Consider the following 21,758-nt stretch of genomic DNA (forward strand, 5'->3'; position numbering starts at 1 on the left):
GAGCATCATCTCAGACTCTGGGAAGGGAGGAGGTGGGCGGGGAGTAGGGTGTGGTCCTCACCGTTGAGCAATTAGCTCACATTGTGACAAACACTCTAAGGCGAGCAGCGTGGCTGGGGGAGGGGAACAGGGTCACTTGCTTCTGGCTGGAAATAGCCTCTGGCACTAGAGCAGATTTGAATTGTGGGATATGCAGCAGAATGTCAGGGCTCCAGGGCTCTCATTTCATTTAAATGTGTTACCAATTAATTTCCTTACAATGGTTGTAGCACATAGGAGCACACGTACATGCAGATTAAAATAAAAGCAGTATTCAGATCAAAATGAAAAAGAAGGCATTCAGTACCTACCAAAAATAAGCCTAGAGAAAAACATTAAGAATACTACAAAGGGACTTCCTTGGGGGTGCAGTGGTTAAGAATCCGGCTGCCAATGCAGGGGACATGGGTTGGAGCCCTGGTCCGGGAAGATCCCACATGCCGCGGAGCAACTAAGTCCGTTCGCCACAGCTACTGAGCCTGCGCTCTAGAGCCCACGAGCTGCAACTACTGAGCCCGCGAGCCACAACTACTGAGCCCACGTGCCACAACTACTGAAGCTCACATACCTAGAGCCCGTGCTCCACAACAAGGCCCCGCTCGCCACAGCTAGAGAAAGCCTGCGCGCAGCAACAAAGACCCAACACAGGCAAAATTAAATTTAAAAAAAGAAAAGAAAAAGAATACTGCAAAGCATAAATCAGTAAATCTCGAATAATTTACAAAATATTCCGTCCACGATGGCCCAACCCTTGGTTCTGCTGCACAAGATTTTTATACAGAGCCCTGTGTGACCGACCAAGCGAGTCTGACAATATCCAACCAGACTCTACCCTGTTCAGTGAGATGGATCCACTGATCATGCCTTTGAACGCCAGTGGCGATGCTAATTGGCTAGGACTGTTTCTAAAGCTTCTTCTCGGTTTCTGTACTTGCATCAGTAGAACCGGGTAGGAAGTAATAGTTTGCAGAAGGGTACCCAACCACAAACCATTTTGCTGTACGGTGGAAGCTAACACAACATTGTAAAGCAACTATACTCCAATAAAAATTAATTAAAACACACACATACACACTCAGAGGCGCATTGGTCTAGACTGGCTAGATGACTGATTTGGGAGATGGGCTTTTGCAAAACTTCAAACAGCCCATGTGTTCTTATGGCTCCTTCACTGCAGATTCTTTCTGTATCTTTAAGGGTCATTTGGTTCTCATCAATTCCATTTGGAGTCCTTGAAATGGGGGTACTTGGATGGATTTTTGGCCCTGCTGCTATTTCTTCAAGGATATGAAGGACAATCTCCTGTACATAGTAGGCACTTAATAAACACAGATGGGACGCAGGCATGGAATGGTAGCCCAGGAAAGAGATACCAGGCACGCTTGCAGGCTAGACAGAGAGAGCCAGGAACTCAATGCCCAGCCTGGATGGATGTCAAAATAGAGCTCTTCTCACAGATCCTGTGAGGAGGTGGCTGGCCAGCCGAGTAGATGGAGAGGACCCAACTCGGAAAAGAAAGGCAACCACTCCAGTTGTTTCCCTGGCCTCACCACCACCTCATCAAATACCGGTGTCCATTGGGAACGAGTGAAATTCAGTTTACAGTTTTGGCCATGACAGTAGGCTTCCTCAGCATCTTCACGCTGAACCAAGGCATTGCTTCACGTCCATGCCAGTGTGAACCCTGGCTGTTGCTGTGGAAACTACGGGAGCGTTTACCTTAGTTGCGTTCCTTTTAAAACTAAAATCTGGAGGAAGGCCTTTCATTTACTAATTTAAGTATATTTTCCTAGTCAACAATTCTCCACCTTGCAGCAAAAGAGAGCTGAATGGATGCGAAATGGATGATCAAATCTAAACCCCCTGCGATGTCACGCTGCACCCCACACCCACCTGTCCTGGTCTCCTTCTTCATCCCTCACCGGGCACTCAGCGCAGCCCAAGGAATTTATGTGATTTAATGATGCAGAGCTGATCATAACGGTCACAGCAAGAATGAAGCTGCTGCTTAGAGAGCACTATGGGAGATATTGTGCTAAAGCGCTTAAATCCATTATCTTCAATTCTATCAACAATCACATAGGTTTGCTCAAGGACAGAAAGTAGAAAGGCTGAGATTCTAGCCCAAATATGGCAGACTCAAAAATCTGTGATCTTAATCACTGTATTTACAACACTTAGGGTCTTGGATCCAAACAGAAACTCTTTCCTTCTGCTCTTAAGGTTTACCAACAAACTGGAAACTGGACAGCGTCGTAAACTCTACACATCCAAGGCTAAGATTTCTCACAAATGATGGAGATGGACCCATGAATGAATGAACGAATGAATATGGGTACCAATTAGGAATAAGTCACATTTAGTTTGTGAGGTCCTTAGATCATGAGGACACTGCAGTTTCCTGTAAACCAAGGCATTTCACTGTGAACCAAGGACTGATGCGGTGTTGACGCCAGCTCCTAAAATCTGAAGATACAACCTGGTTACAAGTTCTAAGACTAACTCTCAATTGCATTTCAAACAAGTGTGTACATACACACAGAGACACCTGTTTTATATCCTGACTTTTTGGGAAAAACTTATCTTGCTGTTTTTCTAAATACCCCTTTCAATTTCTCAAATCTCCTAAATAACAAAGATGAGAGACAGTTCAAACACAAATCTTCCCCAAGAGAACATGTATGGTTTTGACTGTATTGAAATCAGAGCTCATACCACTATTTTATTATTTGTCTAGATAATCCTATTTTCATCTGAAACAATCCACACACCCAACTTCACAGGTCAACTGGTGGTTCCAAGGAGCTTCTGAAGTGTTTTCAGAAAAGTTAAAGGACCAGCAGTTTTTTGAGAGGGATGAATATGATCATGTTTTATGTTCAAGTTAGAACACTTTGCAAAAGTCCTTCATGGCTCATATATAAGAGTCTTTACAAACTTTCATTAATATATCTTGGTATGTGATTGGCAGATTTTCAGATACACCATTTAAAACTTTATCATGCTAACACAACATTGTAAATCAACTACACTTCCATAAAAAAATAACTTGATCATGAGTCAAAGTCCTTAAAGAAAATGGAAAAAGACCTTATTTTTAAAAATGCTGAATTGAAAAAGAGTGGGAGGTCACATGAACTTGGACATTTAAAGACACAAATTGATTTAAGAAGCAAAGATTTTGCGAAGCCCTAAGACCATAAAGCGATCAACACAAAGACATCTGTCAGGGTGGAGGCGACCTGAGGTAAAGACCAGTTAAATCTAATGCAATCAGAAACTTAGGCCAGTTTAACATCTTTTTATGAGGTGACAACCCCCTAACACCATAATCTCGCCTTTCAGGATGATGACACAGGACTTAACGAGTAAAAGAAAACAACTTCAAACCTCTCTCTTGAACATGAATTGTCTATTTAGGTTAAAGGTAGACTTTGAGATCCCATTAGCTACTGGCACAATTGGGAAAAGTCATGTACACACACACACACACACACACGCTTCAAAGCAAGTAGTTATGTAACGATATCAATGTCTGTTTCTACTTAGCTTCGAAAACAGAAGTGAAGCCAAAACTAACAACCCTCCTGCTAATTAGAGAAAGAAAAATGTCTTCTCCCCAAGTGCCCCAACATGAAACTGAAATTAACTGCTTTCCTTTGGAACCCACTTATTTTATGCTTCCCAGAAGATATGGGGATAAAGAAACTTTGGAAGAGAGCAGCTGGGGAAAACACATGGACACCATACGTGGACTCAGTGGAAACAGAGCACACACTTAAGAGAAAATTCTTTTCCTTGTGGCAACTGGGGTCTAATAAAAATCTGGTTACCTTTACATTTCTTCTCTTCCGTTTGGAAGGTCTGGGCGTTAGGGACGCTCTGATCGTTCACATCGTCGTGGTCCAGATGGAATATGGAGCTGGTCCAGGTGGCCTGGATGAGATGCCGGGGCGACTGTTCATTCTTCAATGCGCTGCGCCTCTCTGGGGGGCTCTTCCTGTGCAGGCAGGCTTCAGACATTCCCACAAGCTTCCACTCCTGCTTGCCGTGGGGACAAGGCTTCGGCTTGTCCCAGGCTGGAAGGCCATTTTCTGGAGGGTTGAAAAACACGAGATGACGAGCTTTGGCATTGTCAGGACGGGGCTGAGATGGAGAGGTTTGGAAGGCAAGTGCTTTCTCGGTTCTTTGGGGCTGACAGCGTTCGCACACCCCTCCCCTTGACAGTGGTCATAAGATGCAGAGGGTGTCAGCCTCGGGCATGGAGCCACCGGCGCTGGATTGCCTGTCGGAGTAATCAACACATTCCCCCGATTTTACTGCCTACAAAGATGTCAGCTCCTCCATGGGAAGACTGCCCTTTCGCCAGCCCTGCTCCCGACAGCGATGGCCCAGGAGCAAGTGGACACCAATTTATGTCACTGCTTAGATGACCATTTGAGGTCTCGAGGGTCAGGGCTGGCCGTGGACACTTTTCAGAGCCTCAGGACATAAAATGTCCAGGATTTGGCCTTATTTGACTTGGGTGTTATCACAGGCTGACCTGAGGGGCACCCTGTTGCTTAAGAGGGACGTGCCACGTGGCTACGTGAGAGTGACAACTCTGTTCTCCCTGTCACCTTCCACTCCCGACAGCCTGACACAAAGGGCTGCCTCTTCCAAGAGAAACTGTGTCGATGGTTTCAATGTTGTCCCAAACAGGCGAGGAGATCAGATGAACCGAGCAGATCGTGCTTTATTTGTGGGGTAAATTAAGAGCCCTAATGATAGAATGAAAAGCCACATGTCTCTTGCATTGAGATACAGAGAGTTATGGTTTATGTATACGATGTTGTTTTCTCTATTAGATTTACAGGGACTTAAAGGTCTGCCCTCTAGAGAATGGGAAACAATAGAACAATATAATGAAAACGTTCTCACACTAACCTTCCCTGGTGGCAAATTTTACCTCCTTGAATATTTTACTGAATACGGCTATAAAGTAGAGAATAAAAAGGAGTATCCTAATATATATAATTTGTAGATGCAGTCACATTAAAAAACATAATCCATCTGGTCACCCATATTTCCAGAAATTTGTAGGCTATACTGTCTGTCAAAATGAGAAAAAAATATAGAGTTCTACTTTTAAAGTGATTATAGACAGTGATGGAAAGACTAATCGATAAGTGAATTTCTTTTATGCTGAAAGGGCCAAAGGACCGTGAATATCCATATCAGAGAGACAAGTCCATCCTGGTCTGTGCATAGTACTGGGAATTTAAAGCTGCTGTTCAGACACTTAAAATGAATTTTAAATTACTTAATGCAAGGGTTAAACACGCTTTCGCTTTTCACAAGCCCCCTCTGTAAAGCTACTAGATGCCTTCAGAAATGTTGGTTAGGGGTGGTTTCTCTAAAGGTGTCATCTGTTCTCAGCCCCTTTTGGAAGTTGCATTTACCTTTCCTGGTCTTGGGGTTACTGTGTGGAAACCCCGATACCCATCCACTTCATTTCTAGTACAGGAGAAGACTGTGAACAACTACCGCAAGACAGCAATAATCGACACGTGATTTCTCTGTCACAGTCAATGGAAATACTGCAGCATGAAATACCCTAACTTGGCCAGTAACCAATGATCCCCTTTAAACAAAATCGTACAACTCTTTGGGATGTAATATTTGCTCTTATTCAGAGAAGAGCCCTGAAAATTCACTCTATGCAAAGGGCTGTGCTGGCATCGTGGGAGGGGAGTGAACTAGACCTGCGTTCTTTCTCCTCAGTTTCTAGGGCGTTATTCAATGCATGGTAAATCCAAAAGGTCTGGACTCCAGCGTGCCAGCTCCTGTTGCAATTACAGGCACTTAGCCTCACTTCCCATGAAAAGAAAAAATAGCTTAGGATCTTGGGAGATTGTATGGCATTTCAGATGAAACGTATCTGTGTGGAATCCTTTCAAGGACCTAGTATCCAAGAGGGTTTGAGGTTTTCATGAGCTAGGACTTCCCTGGCAGTCCAGTGGTTAAGACTACGTGCTTCCACTGCAGGGGGCAAGGGTTCGATTCCAGGTGTGGGAACTAAGATTCCACATGCCACGCGGTGTGGCCAAAAAAAAAAAAAAAGTTTTTCACGAGCTAAACATAAAGCCACTGAATGCAAGGGTTAACTTTGCAAAAAGAGTTTCATTTCGTTTTTACAGAAGTGAAAAGCCTTCTCACCCATGCATGTTTCTATGATGTCTACTCAATTGTCACGGACTCTAATTCCTTGGGAAATTGCACCATGTAATGCTCCATTTTATTTTTATTTTTTTAAATTTATTTTTGGTTGTGTTGGGTCTTCGTTGCTGCGTGCAGGCTTTCTCTAGTTGTGATGGCGAGTTGTGATGGGGGCTAATCTTTGTTGCGGTGCGTGGGCTTCTCATTGCGGTGACTTCCCTTGTTGCGGAGCACGGGCTCTAGGTGCATGGGCTTCAGTAGTTGTGGCACGCGGGCTCTAGAGCACAGGCTCAGTAGTTGTGGCTCACGGGCTCTAGAGCGCAGGCTCAGTAGTTGTGGCGCACGGGCTTAGTTGCTCCGCGGCATGTGGGATCTTCCCAGACCAGGGCTTCCTGAATTGGCAGGCGGATTCTTAACCACTGCGCCACCAGGGAAGTCCCTAATGCTCCACTTCAAGTAATGTTAAAGTTATCACAGTTTTTTGTAGCACCTCCAACATTTGATTTTTCTGCAGAAATTCTTGAAATGTGGTATTAATTCCCCTACCTGCACAGAAATTAAGAAATACAGCCAAACTGGGTAGTCACTGCTCCCTAGTGAAGGGAGCTAGTCAACATGCGTGGATGAGAGATGATGGAAGGGACCCCACCCAAGGGGACATTCCTCCCTAAAGCACAGCCCATTAAAGTTTGCTCAGCACGTCCCCTGGGCCAGCAAGAGCAGGAATTTCTTCTAAGCAAGTGAGGTTATTTTTGCGGGGAGGCAAGGGATAGGATTGCCTTCCATTTTCCTAAGAAAAGAGTCCGAGGTGGTTTGGGAAAAGGGCTCCATTCGTGAGAGGCGTTTACGAGCTCGTAATTACTGTCTGTAATTACATTCATGATAATGATATTCTGTTGCTTAACGGGCAGGTTTATTGTTGGGGCACTGACGGCACATCTGGGCCTAAGAAGCCCTGGTTGGGTCACGGGAAGACTTGAGGGATTTACTTCAGGAGGATTCTTGATTATTCTCCCAAGAAGAGAAGGGCATATATGATTCCTATTCCATTCCCAAGGAGGGATGAGACACGATTCCAGGCTCCTTCAATTCTGCCTGCCGAAGATGCTGTGAACTGTGTTGTTTATTTATTTATTCATGGATTGGTTGAGATTTCAATGCTCCAATTTTATAAACAAAAATTTAGGTTATTTAATATTAAAGCAGAGACAAAAAGTTTTAACATTGTTTTAATCAAGTAACATAGCTGTTTGAAACAGGAAATTTTAAGACAGTTGAATAGAGCAAAGTGAAAGGTTATTAGGATAGCCACTCTGAATAAATTCCTTACTAGATGCATTTGAATTCCACTGTAAGTTTGGCACTAGACTGAACACTGGCCTAAGCCAAAATTTTCTCTTTAGTGTTTAGAAGCCCTGAACGTTTTCCTTCAGATTTAAAAGAAGAAAAAGAGGAAAAAAAAAAAAGGAAGGAAGAAAGAAAAAGGGAAAAAAACCCTCTATAACAGAATCTCCTTAGCTTGATAATGGATATGCTGAATGCAACTTCATACCCCCTAAAGAATTTCAGAAAATGGCAAAAAATTTAAAACCTAGGTGAGATGTGAATTTGCAAAAACCTCCTCTTCTCTTTGGTGTGACAAAGCTCATTCCCTCCTGGTAGGTATGTGGCTCTCCTTCAGTCTCATCAAAATCTATCAGAAAAGGCAGCTGGAGACCAATTTGTACCTCGCCAGTAAGATTGCTAGGGTTTAATTTCTTACAGTATCAAGCTAACAAGGTTTTATTATACCAAATGTTTGTAGAGTTTCAATGTGAAAAAAACTTACATACATTTTGAACTGTGTTATTTCCATGTTTGCTTGGCAATGATGGTTTTCAGGGATTTCCTGCTATTTCTGTATCCTTTGGTTCCCCCCAAACCTCAAACCAATGAGATATTTCTTTTTAGAAGGATTAAAATCTTGTAAGACTACATCCGTGAATCTCAAAGTTCACTGCTATTAAAGATGGCAGGAGGGCTTCCCTGGTGGCGCAGTGGTTGAGAGTCCGCCTGCCGATGCAGGGGACACGGGTTCGTGCCCCGGTCCGGGAAGATCCCACATGCCGCGGAGCGGCTGGGCCCGTGAGCCATGGCCGCTGAGCCTGCGCGTCCGGAGCCTGTGCTCCGCAACGGGAGAGGCCACAACAGTGAGAGGCCCACGTACTGCAAAAAAGAAAAAAAAAAAAAGATGGCAGGAGACCAGGCTTATTGAAATAGGATGGGGCCTGGGCATTTGTATATTTACCAAGTTCTACAGATGGTTCTGATACCCAGTAGAGTTTGAGATCCACAGGGTTAAGAAAATCTAAGGTAAGAAAACAAATTATTGGCAGATATCGGATAAGGGTGCAGTTTCCTTCTCAGACTGGAAGGTTTTACACGCCCTGGACTAAATTCGCATTATAATTAAAACATTCATCAATTGTTTTGGGATCTACTGCTTGAAGCATTAAAAGTCAGATGTTAACTGGAGTTATCTTGTAGATTGCAGGTATGGATGTGAGTAAATACTCAGTCAAAAAGCCTGTTGTTCTGAGGAATATCTGGGACACAAATGTGCACAGTAGTAGAAATACCTTTTTTTTTTAAAAGGGAGATTCTGGAAATGACCATATCTTATTATTCGCATGAAGAATGAATTCTTTAATGGATCCCAGTTAACAGATGGCTTTTAATATTTCATAGTCTAGACATCGACAATTAATTTGTCAGTTATGACGCAAATTAATAAATAAGTAGAATCAAAGGAAAGAACTAGATAGGGGCATGTGAACTGCTACTAAAATAACTAGACACACATTGACCTGTGTGTCTCGAGGGCGTCTAGATTTGAATGATTGCATCTGTGTTAGATGACCATAATTCTAGTGGCTCGAATGACCCAGCATTGACCTAAAGGGTTCTTTTGCAAAAAGAAACAAACATAAATCCTATGAACAGAACTGCCTACGTCCTATCTCTGGAAATTTCGTTAAAGATAACGGAAAGTAAACCTGTCCATCAAAAAAGGAGAATTGTATGAAAATATGCAAGTGTTTCAGGACATGAAAGCAAGCTTACACCTTAGAAAAGTGCTAAGGCAAAGGAAATGGAATTATGACAAAGCGCTCAGGAAGGGTCCGCTGAGTACGCTGGGGTCTCATGGCACCAATTACGATTGTGGAGTTTGCATTAAAAGGCCATCAGTATGAGGCACTGAGACCCCCGAACCATATCCTGTGTTCAGCGGATGTATATATAATACGCTTTGCCAACCCAGTGAGTGTGTAGAATTATCATCGTAGAGCATCAGGCCACTAAGTATGATGTCTCTGATTTCCGCTTAAATTTTTGACTCCAACCCGTTAAGTTCAGCCTTGTGGGATTCTCAGACACATCAACTGACTTTTTTTGTGGAGTCACGTAGAACAGGAGACTCGTATTTGGCTGAGCATTTACTATGGGCCAGGTACAGAGCTAGACACTTTGATTCATCTCCATGAACATCCCGGAAGTACACAGTGTTCTACTGCTTGATTGAGCCCCCACTCCCGTGGCTCTGCCCCCTGTTCTCTGTCCTCTGGACATGTGGGCTTCAAACCTGGGAAGCTCATTCCCACCACAGGGTCTTTGCAGAAGCTCTTCCCTATGCCTGGACTGCCCCCTTCCCGACCCTTATACAACCACCCCCTGTGGTACCAAGAAAACCACGAGGATACAACTGCCTCCCCCTTTTACAAGAAGGTTAGATTTCCCCTGATGCAGAACCTCTCAGGGTTGCATTTCTCCAGGAAGGTAACTGAAAATGAAAAACCTTGGTGGAGGGAGGCAGGGAGGGGGCTGGAAGATCGGCGTCCCAACCCTTCGGTGGAGTGGTTGGTGGGTCTAATCTTTGAAGATCACTTCCTGTCCCTAAGTCTCAGATTTTCCATTTGCAAAAGGGCAATATAATATTGCTCCTGGGATTTTTCTAAGGCTCAAATGAAATGATGTATGTGGATGTATTTAGTAATTAAGTGCTCTTCAGGTGTACACAGTGCTGTAACCCCCTAATCTATATTGTGTACATGACCATATGTATCTCTTTCTATCCAAAGGGAAAAAATACTATTAATAAAACAATGTGTTACTTTTCCTAATAAGATATTCTATGTTCAGTGGATACAGGTACCTTACCTTTACTCTCAACACCATGACCATCATCAACACCGCTACCATCACCATCTGGTCCTCAACAGAACGCGTGTGTAGGTGAGGTTGTTTTTGATGAACTCCCACTTCCTTTTGACCCCCTTTTGATCGTCTCTCCCTCCTCCCAAGTCCTTGCTATTCTCATGCAGTCCTCTGGGTGCTCAGTCACCACTGTGGGAGAATCCCCTACTCAAAGATCTCTTAGTGACCTCAGGCAAGTCAATTCTCTTCTCTGTACTTTAGTTTCCTCACCTGCAACGTGGGAACATTCTATTGCTGTGATGATTAAATAAGTTCGTACATAAAAAGGTCTCGGAACAGTGCACGGCACACTGTAAACGGTAAATGTTCGCTCTTTACTCATACACTCAAATGATCTCTTTCCTTTGCCCCATCCTCCAAGCTCAAGTCTTTTCTAAACGTGATTCTCAAAGAACATCTCCGGAAGAAAGAAGTCTGACAAATGACTTCACACCACTAGCTTAATGGCTTGGAACCTGGGATGAGTCACCCCTCTCAGCAGAAGTTGTGATTTAAAGAGGATGCTTGAAGAGTGTAGGACCGTAGCCCAGGAATGAATGCCTAAAGCTGGATGTCTGATGACCGTGCAAGGCAGGTGGGAGAGACATTTTGGCGAAGTAGGCATTTCCATTCAGGCTCCCGACTATCTCATACCCGGCTTGCTTAGCTTGGTGGGTCAAGCAACCTAATAGTGAGGACACAGGTTTGATCCCTATTCACCTTTCAAGACCTGGCTCATTGTTTAAGCTTTTCTTGAACCAATCCATCCACCCTCAAACTTCCATAGTTCCAAAAAGTATCTCCCTTCCTCTGCATGCTACTTTGTACCTCGTGATATAACCATTTATATACATGTATAATTTTCTCTTTTTCTTTTGTGGTTACACTTACATTGCCTAGCACAATGTCAATGAATAACAATTAATATTTCTTGTTCCCTAATAATCGGATAATTGCAAAGAGAAAATTGCTACCTAAGCACAGACTCTGCCTATTTTCTTATCCAGAAGCCACTGGTTAGTCACAAGGTGGATTCATTACTATTAAAACCAATTCAGTGCGATTTTCTATCACCAACAGTATTATCGTCCCCAAACTGCAGGTGAAAATGAAAGCTCTTCTGCTTTTTTAGAGGCAGGACAGGATAGTGGATAAGACTATGGGCTCAGCTAGTCAAGGTTCAGATTCTGGCTCTGCCACTTATTAGCTGTGTGACTTTGAGAAAACTGGACCTCTCTCTGGAATATCTGTCCTGTTTGTCCTGCCTCCCCTGCAAGGGCAAGAACTTATCACGGCCTCCTTGTGTGTCAGTGGCATCCCCACATTTTTCCTCCTTTACGGGACCCTAGTCAATTTATCCATCTCTCAAATCCCACAGCTCTAAGCACAGTGTCTTAACATGACAGGACCTCAATAAATGTTATTTGGAAATAACTGAATGTAATCTAGGCAGGTCAGAAAACCCCTGAAGCCGAACAGAGCACACACAGACTCTTATCTATCCAGGAATTTCTACCCACAGAACAGTAATGTGTTCCGTGCGAGACAAGTCAGCCAGACCGCTCGCGTGAGCAGCGAAGGTGGCCCCGCCAGTGACAGATGCTGGGGCACAGGCTGCGGGGTGCTCTGTGCTCAGAGAAGACAGAAAGGGCAGCCGGGTGACTCTGTTCCTCCCACTGCCAGGCTGGGTGATCTCGCTGCTTTTACTTTGGCGTTTGTACCCCATGAATGCTCTGCCCAAGCCACAGGTGTAGCCCACTGTTTGCTTCCCAGGCCATGTGCGTGGCCAAGCTCTACAGACGTGCCACTGTGTGGCTGGTGAGTCTCAGGGCCGTCCTCTCAGGCCCCCTGACCTGGCATAGCACCCCTGGTCTAGTAGCATCTGGGATGGGGTGGGCCGGCCACCAGAGGATGGGCTGCGGGCTTGTCTCCTGGTGCCTTTGGATCTGCCCAGGGTGGCGTTCTTTACCTGGCCTGGGAATCTTCAAGAGTGACCTGAAGCTGTACGGCCTTGGGCACCATTTACTTCCATTTATGAAGGCCTTGGCGGGTGGTGCTTCCCCAGAGGAAGTCACGAGACTTGTAAATTTGGAATATTTGGGCAAGAAATGGAGAGTTCTCTGAATTAGACAAAAATCAAATTGTTGACTACTTTTAAAGGATTACTACTTTCAAGAATTGTCAGGGAAGGTGACACAACTTTGCTGAGTAACCTGGGGTGAAAATACCTCACAGGGTGGGTGTGAAGGTGACAAGAAGCAACATATGTACGAGGCCTAGCTTTGAGCAGAAATGCAAGTGCTGGCAGGGCTCCCTTCCTATTTTCCTACTAATGATTATGGAGATCAAAGCCACTGTTCCCGGTGGGCGGGATTACACAGACACTAGGAACCTCCCAGGGCAGGGTGGACACTGTCCACACAGACCCTCTTACTATGCCAGCCTGTGGTGAGTTCCTCTCCTTTTGAAACACATTCGTTGCTTGTTCTAAAAACATGCAATCGTGTACTGTTTCTGAGATCTCACTGATATATATTCGTATTCCCAATATAAAGACTTGGCTAGCCCTGGAGGTTGGGACCAGAGACTACCTTGATATTCTCTACAATTTAAACCTGCAAAATGGAATGAAATGCTCTGACCATTGTAAGGCACACGAGGGAATGGGTCACAGCTGAGGATAGGGCCTTCCAGGCCCCTGGCTTCTAAAGGACTTGTGGCTAGGGAGAATAAGGAAGGAAGGAAACCATGTATATTATTGTGTACAAGGTATTTTACATGCATAATAATAGTAATAATGCTGATGTAAGCAGCCTTGGGCAGGAAAGAGCACTTTGCGGGAAGGAGCTCTCTGCAGGAGGTCCCTTTTGTCTTGTCACCTTTATACTGTCACCAACCTTAAACCAGGCGCCCCATGCTCTACTCATCCTGGCCCAAGCACACTTTTCAAATCTTTGGATCACACAATACGTTGCTTCACCTGTTGGTTCTTTCTTTAGATCAAAGAAGTAGAACTGAAGAATAAGTAATTAACAGACCACCAGATCTCTTCCCCAGCTTCCCCTTCAGTCACCTCAAGAATGAACAGCATCTAAAGAAAGATCACGAGATGACAAGCCTGAACTTGGCAGTGGGAGCCTACAAGTCTGACCTCCTACCTCAATGATTAACTGAGATTACTTCCCCTTTTCCCTTTAAAAACTTTCATGGCCAAGTAGTATCTTTGGAGTTGGTTTTGGGACACCAGTCCACCTTCTCCCCAGATTGCTGGCTTTGTGATTAAAAGCAACATTTTCTGTTTCTACCAACCCTTGCCTCTTGAGTACTGATTTTCGAGCTGGGAGCAGCTAGATCTGAGTTTGGCTACACTGATAAAATGTACTGAGCACTTACTATACGCCAGGTTATTAGACTGGGCTCCATAAATACAAATTACTGTTCACTGAGCACCTACTGTGTGCCAGGTAGCCTCCTAAGTGTTTTTCATACATCATCTCATTTATATGCATAGCAATATCAAGAAATAGGTATTGTGTCTGTCATTTAAACCAATGAGGAAATAAGGGTGGAGGTGAGTTAACTGACTCCTGTGTTTCTGTTTAGGATGGGTTACAATGCACAATAATTATTAGTTCCCTGTTACATTTGTGAGTTCCTTAACAGCTGGGACCATGGCTTGTTTAGCTGCTTGCCCAGCACACAGCACTGGGGTCTGGTCCACTGAATGCTCTTTGCCTGGACTGAAACTGAACTGAATGGGTGGCTCTCCCCATCTCCATCCCTCTCCTCCACAGCCCAGTGGGAGCATCCTTCTCCCCTCTGTGCTTGTTCTGTTTTCCTGTGTCTCAGCTAAGTGTCCTTTCCTATGGCCCCTACACACTTTTCCCCAAACTTCTCTTCCTTTATTTCTTCCCCTTTCCAAGTGCTATGTGTCTGTGGCTATTTCAAGATCTGGAGCAGAGGTCTCTAAAGAAACTGGGCGCTGGGGTTTGAGAAACAAAGAATGACATTTTATTTGAAAATTTGGAGAGAAAAGCTTTTATTAACACTGCATTGATGTACGTACAGAATGAATGAATGAATGAATGAATGAAGTACTGAGGTGGGGGTAATGTGCTCAGGGCTTACTCGTCAGCTGCTTCACTCCTGAAATTTTATAAACAAGATTGCTGAGGCCCTTGTTCCGCCTTTGTCTGTTTACCTGAAACGCGTCCTCAGAAATATCGTCTTGTAGGCAAAGTCTTGCAAAATTAGCCTCTTTGTTCAGATAGGCTGCTTTCCATTGCTGTGTGGTTTTGGTTTTCTTTTCCTGAGCACTTGCCTATTAATTTGCCCTTTTGTTGAGCCTGGCCTCCTCTGCCCTTGCATGCAGGCGAATTTAAGTTTGCTATCACAGCGGTTTTCTCTTGTTTCCCTGGCAGTGATCCTCAGTCCATTAAGTGAGTGAGATCTGGGAACTGCTAAGACAGAAACAAATCTTTTCCTTATCTGGCTGGTCTCACTTCTCCAGTTTTCCTGCCTATTCCACTAGGCAATCACTATCTCCATGAAAAACAATCAACATAGCCATAGAACTCTCAAATAAGTATTCTGAAACTAGAAACTACAATGATCATCTCTTGGTAAGTTAAAACCATTAAACATTTTTACAAGTGTGTGTGTTTAGAACCTTTAAATGGGATGCACATTCATCTCTTTTAAAGTTTAGCTTGAAACAAAGTTAAAAACCAAGCAACAAAACAACCTGTGTTCAAAGACCACGGGGGAAACTCCACTTGGAGTTTCACCCCATGAAAACGTGGCAGTATTTACCCACACGGGAACAAGCTGAAGGCTGGAACACCGACCACAGGCCCCAAAGACTGGGAAAGGACTTTCCAGTGAACACAATGGAATCCTCCCTTGGGAATGGTCATTGGTTTTCCATAATTCATACCGAATTTAATCAGAGAATCCTCAGGTCGGATGACTCAAACTTGGAGGTAATTACTCTAATGGCCACAGAGATTCCATTTAGGATATTAAAAAGGCTACAGCTGTTGCAGGAACATTCATATTAAAGAGCCACAAATGCACAGTAAAGGGAACAGATGTTTGTCACCAGGATTAGATTTCTCCTGTGCGAAAGTTCAGGTCTTAGTGTTTATTCTTGTTGCCAGTCTGAACCCACAGTTTTGAAAAAAAACATAGGTCGCCTGTAAGCTCGGCCCCATTTTATGTTCCCAAACTTGAAATACACCTTCCACAAGTAGGAAAGAATGTGAATCTTTTCTAACTTTTTCACCTAGGACCGGGACATAATTTGTGGATTGAGAACAAATTTTGAGATTTACCATTTATCAAATAAAAAGACAAAATACGACTTGGGTAATCAGAACAATTTTGTACATCACACTTAAAAGGAGTCTTATTACTTGGCAGCAAAACACAAATTCTATCAGTGAAATTACACACACTCAGGGCTTAACAAACTGGACAAACATATACGCTGCTGTTAAAAAAATAAAGTAACATACAAGCCTACAGAGGTCCCTTCCTCTGGGTTTTCATAGACTCTCACGACCGTTTTTCCAGATATTGCTTTGTGCAAAGGGGTAACTAGGAGCGAGATCTCGGCAGATGTGCCCTTCATTTACAGAGGAAATATCTCAGTCTGGAGAAGGATTGCCCATCTCCAACCTGCCTGGCCCCCGGCGAGGGCCAGGCGTGCCCCATGACCCCTCCATCCTCAAATGGCTTGTGAATGTCTAAGAGGCCTTATCACTCTCCCGTAGTCTGAGGACCCACAGAATCAGCGTCACCGGGAACTTGTTAGAAATGTGGGATGCTGGCCCCAGAACGGATGAATCAGAACCTGCTTTTAAACCAGATCCTCACGTGATTCACGTGCACATGGATGTCTAAGACACTCTGTTCTGGGGCACAGTCTCCATACAAAGTAGACAGGATTTGTTAAACGTGTGGTTTAGCCAGTTTAAACTTCGGTGGGATTTTTAATATTTACTGCAGAGAGATGATTTTCCTATCCAGAAATCAGAGAGGAAAGTAGTATTTGATGGGTTGCAGGTTAGGGAAGTAAAGGGACATGCCTTTATTATTTTTTTTAATTTAATTTTATTTATTTTATACAGTAGGTTCTTATTAGTTATCCATTTTATACACATCGGTGTATACATGTCAATCCCAATCTCCCAATTCATCCCACCACCACCACCCCCCCCGCCACTTTCCCCCCTTGGTGTCCACATGTTTGCTCTCTACATCTGTGTCTCTATTTCTGCCCTGCAAACCGGTTCATCTGTACCATTTTTCTAGGTTCCACATATATACGTTAATATACCATATTTGTTTTTCTCTTTCTGACTTGCTTCTCTCCGTATGAGTCTCTAGATCCATCCACGTCTCTACAAATGACCCAATTTCGGGGACGTGCCTTTAATGTCTTTATTTCCTAAATGGTTAGTTGGTAACTTTGCTTCATGAAATGGAAAAATCCAAACACAAAGATTTCCGATTATAATTTCCTTTCCTTTCATTTCATTTCCTCTCTAGAGATATCCAGCAAAATAATAAAAGTAATAGCTAACATTGAATGTAGGCTTACTAGATGCCAGGCACCCATTCTGAGATTAAATGTAAGATTTAATCTTCACAATACTCTGTGAGGCAGCAAGATTATCCTCGGGTTTTAGATGAGGGAACTGGTGCACAGAGAGGCTTAGCAACAAACTCAAGATCACACAGTGAGTAAGGGACAGAGTCGGCATCCAAACCCGAGGAGGGCTAGCTGACCACGCCACACCTCTCCCTGTTATGGGAAACCCACAGCAAATGACTTAGGTGACCATCTCAGGCAGAAGAACTAAATTCTGTGGCCTGAAACACGGAGTTAGAGGTTTGAAATAAAGACACTAAAGCTCAGAGAGGTCACGTTCGTGCTGCAAGTCACCAGATGAGGGAAGTGCTGGGGTGGGTCTTCTGATTTTTCATCCTATGATCTTTTAATTCAAAACATACTTTTTTTTTTTTTTTGGTATACAACAAGGATTTATCGCTCAATCTCAACACTTTCAAATTCTGACATTTTCACTCTGTACCTCAAACATTAGTAGCTGTTTTTCTAATTAAGACTTTTGTCTTCCAGTAAATCTACCAAACACAAGACAGCTCTGCAGGGCATGATTCTCATTCCCACACTGATTTTTTCAAAAGGCTAATGTTTATGATAGTACCGGCTCTGCCTCCAAGTGGCCAAAAAACTTAGAAAGAAAACAAAAACGAACAACCGAGGTAAGGAAGAACTGACTTGTGTCCTAGCTGCCCATCTCAAAGGTTAAAAGGCCACCTGATGGTTTAGAACTGACAACGGGATAATTTCATTTGGAGTTTATGATATTGAGAGGTAGCCCTTTTAGAAGGTCTCCTGGGTGCCAGGAACGGTGCACACAGTGCTTTATTTACTCATTAGAACGATGCTGTGAAGGAGATGGTGTTATGAGCCCCGTTTCATGGATGAGGAAACGCTGGCCGAGACAGCTAAAGATATCGTCCAAAGTTACAGATAGTAAACGGGGAGCTCTTCTCATACTCCCTAGGTTACATTCTGCAGGTGAGGCAATGGTAGCCCAGGGAAGAAAAACATTTGCCCACAGTCACGAAGCTAGTTAAAGGGCAGTGCTGTGCTTGGAATCTTCCTCCAGAGGGGCCAAGCTTGGCTTGATGGCCAATGGGAAATCCTAGGGAATGACAGTGGACCGTCTCAGCGTACATATTGCTTTGAGAGAGGTTCATCTAGCTCCTCAGGAAACATGGCTTCAGAAAGCCAAATCTCTCCTTAAAAAAAGGACGGAGGGGCTTCCCTGGTGGCGCAGCAGTTGGGAGTCCGCCTGCCGATGCGGGGGACGCGGGTTTGTGCCGCGGTTCGGGAGGGTCCCACATGCCGCGGAGCGGCTGAGCCCGTGAGCCATGGCCGCTGAGCCTGCGCTCCGCAACAGGAGAGGCCACAACAGTGAGAGGCCCGCGTACCGCAAAAAAAAAAAAAAAAAAAGAAAAGAAAGAATGGAATCCAAGAGCATATTTCTTTAGAAATGTAGGATGCACATGATGTCCAAATGAACAGGCTTGTCTTATTTTGAGCATGGAACAAGAGATGTTTGAGATGCAAACATTTCCAACTTTCTGAAAGTCTGGCCTGAGATATTTTCTGACCAAATAGTAACCAAAAGAAGAACAAATATTGTGCTGTTAGCAATTATCCCGTGTGTCTGGTACGCGTCCACAAATGGCAGCTTCTGCAGAAGGAGTCGAGCTACCAAAGTGATGGAACCAACGCGCTCTCCAACCAAAGAGTGTGTGTTCTCTTGCATATTCTCCTGGTTGGATTTATTTGGGACAGTGTGGCAAGCAAAGTCGAAGGTATCAAAAATGATCCACACTTGCTTCCCAAGACGGACAGGCAGCTCACTTCCTGGGGCTGCCTTGCCTACAGCTGCCTCAATTCTAGGGGTCCATTTGCCTGGAAGATGATACAAGGTGGGGATGAGGAAGTAAACTGCCAAAGTGAGGAAGCTGCTCTGGAAGAAAAATCCCATTCTGCATGTTACCTCCTCACGAGGGTCACTCAGTGGACCCACATACCGACTCACAAAGAGTCACAGCCTGAAGTTGCCATGAGCACCTACAGGGTTGCCCCTAAGCTGGCAGTCTGCACCCAGGATTCTGCCTTCCTGGAGACAGCTGACAGTGTCTGGAGACAGGCCAGGGATGCTGCTAAACATTTTACGATGCACAGGCTAACCCTCCACGAGGATTATGCAGACCCTCAAATCAATGGTGCTGAGGTTAAGAAACCCGCCTGCAAGACTGTGAGGTGAGCGAGGTTCTCGTGGCCTCTGGTTCAAAATGCTCTTACTCTGGACTTCCCTGGCGGTCCAGTGGTTAAGACTCCACGCTTCCACTGCAGGGGGCGCAAGTTTGATCCCTGGTCGGGGAGCTAAGATCTGGCATGCCACGCACACAGCACAGCAAAAATAAATAAATAAATAAAATTTAAAAAATTCTCCTCCTGTGACCCGAGTGAGGCACTGGGTTTCCTCCTTTCTACCCTCCTCCCACGGTCAGTGTGACTGATTCCAGGGAGGGACAGTCCAGTTGAATTAATACACACTAAGGTGTGAATGGCTGATAGATCCAGCACTAGCAAGAACAGCTGCAGTTTAAGTGACTCATGAATTTAATCTAAATTCAGCTCCAATCTGGGAAATTTTAGCGAGAGTGCCCTAATAACACAGGCACTTATTTTTAGTAGATGGGCGAGATGGTGAAATTTGCAAAGCATTGCTCACCTTTTAAAGTCCTAACATACATAAACAAATCTGTGATGTGGTTCCATGGGGATATAGTCATGAATACCTTTTTTTATTTAACTTTTTTTTGGCTGTGCCATGCGGCTTGTGGGATCTTAGTTCCCCGACTAGGGATTGAACCTGCGCCCCCTGGCAGTGAAAGTGCGGAGTCCTAACAACTGGACCGCCAGGGAATTCCCTGAATACTTTTTTTATTACAAGCAATTATTTGTACTTGGTATTGATCACAGTTGCTTTCCAGCAAGGGAAGAAACCCTATAAAAAATTCCTGTGCCCCAAACAGAGCTTATTTACCTTCTCTTCATTTCTAATATTGACTTGTGGGTTTGATACGCTAGGGCCCATTTGCTGGGTATTTGAACGGCCCTCGTTACCATAAGTCCCAGGCTGTCTCCTCTCTGGACTGCTGTGGACCTATATTTGGACGGCAGGCTGCGTAGGCTTTTATTTAAAGCAAGCGAAGCAGACACAGCCTGAGCAAAATAATTAGCCGTGGAGATGAGCGTCAGAGTCATTTCTTCTCATTTTAAGGCTCAGAAACAGAAGATTTTGCCCTTCCGTACGCAGAGGGTGTGACGATGTGAAGCGGAAGTCACCCTCGCCTGCCAAACCTACATTGGGGCGACTTCACTTTACTTCGCTCTCCAGATTCTTTGTCCTGATGAGCAACAGCTAGGGGACGTATATGGTAGATCGATGGGTAGCAGTATTCCACGCTGAATTTCAGAGGCAAATTAGCAGGCTCCATTGGTCTTCATCTTACGGGCTCTGGGTAGTAAAATTCAGAGAAGAGCTGGAGCTGAGAAGGGACCTTAGGGCTCACACCAGTTCAAACACCTCGTTTATGGAAAAGGAAACAGGAGTCCAAGAAGGGGGCCTGGTTTGATGGAGGCCACTTGGACAGAGTCACAAGCAAAACCAAGCCTGACCTCCCACAAGTGTACCGACTCCTAACACCAAGTTCCATCAGGAGCCTCCCCTGTGACACAGGGAGTGCTGAGACCGTCTGGGGTGAAGCTGGGTGAGGGCAGGTAGCCTTCATCACGATGAAGCGACCTCCTTGTTTCCAGAACAAGCAGCTCCTGGTTCCGTGTCTCGAATCTGGCCTCAGGATAGAGGTAGCTGCTGGTTGTTTAGGATGAACTGATACCGGGCTGAAGTGGTCCTTGTCCCAAGATAACTGGCAGACTCTCTCAACCAGTGCTTTCCTGGGGGCTGGCCCACGATGGTATTCTATGGGGGTGAGCAATGCCGGCACTGCAGCGTGCCATCGACGGTGGGAGTGGGGGACAGTGGTAAAAAGCTACAAGGGGCCCAAGCAGAGCGGACCCTTCGACAGAAAGAGCTACCGAGAGATAGAAAGAGGGTGAGATGGGGATGGACAAGACAGACTGGGGACTGTGGACCCGACAGCCTGTCCAGGAACCCCATACTCTAGACAATTTTTTTTTTTTTTTTTTTTTTGCGGTACGCGGGCCTCTCACTGCTGTGGCCTCTCCTGCTGCGGAGCACAGGCTCTGGACGCGCAGGCCCAGCGGCCATGGCTCACGGGCCCAGCTGCTCCGCGGCATGTGGGATCTTCCCGGACCGGGGCACGAACCCGTGTCCCCTGCATCGGCAGGCGGACTCTCAACCACTGCGCCACCAGGGAAGCCCACTCTAGGCAATTTAATTCTTGTCCTCTTGGCCAGCGCATGTGGAGATCAAAGGACTTTCTTCAACTAATTTGTGGCACATGGCAAATCCTTGACAGGGCAGGAAAAACAGCAGATTCTGAATCTTGGAAATTTGGAATCTTAAGCCTCTATTAATTAAACATGCCATGGACCCTGTAATTTGAAAGGAGAGAAAATCCACCATGGCTACAACTGCCCTTCCCCAAAGCAGAGATTAGGCGAATCACAGGCCTGGTCAATATTTCCT

General features: G+C 44.8%; 1 protein-coding gene across 5 annotated transcripts in view; it reads right to left on the minus strand.

The window, feature by feature from the left end:
• The window catches only part of THRB (thyroid hormone receptor beta), a 394,175-nt gene that overhangs the window by 70,702 nt on the left and 301,715 nt on the right, over positions 1 to 21,758 (minus strand). For 3 of the 5 annotated variants that reach the window (XM_029213969.1, XM_029213970.1, XM_029213968.1), the window contains one exon: positions 3,873 to 4,133. The exons of 1 other annotated variant lie outside the window; for it this stretch is intronic. In XM_029213969.1, the coding sequence (XP_029069802.1) occupies positions 3,873 to 4,133 (261 nt within the window). Of the gene's footprint in view, positions 1 to 3,872; positions 4,134 to 6,237; positions 6,514 to 21,758 lie in introns of those variants that run through there. One more of the 5 variants, XM_029213971.1, reaches the window with a different exon arrangement.

This window comes from Monodon monoceros, unplaced genomic scaffold, assembly GCF_005190385.1.
Source record: "Monodon monoceros isolate NGI ecotype Baffin Bay Population unplaced genomic scaffold, NGI_Narwhal_1 Super_Scaffold_11, whole genome shotgun sequence".
Taxonomy (NCBI): domain Eukaryota; kingdom Metazoa; phylum Chordata; class Mammalia; order Artiodactyla; family Monodontidae; genus Monodon; species Monodon monoceros.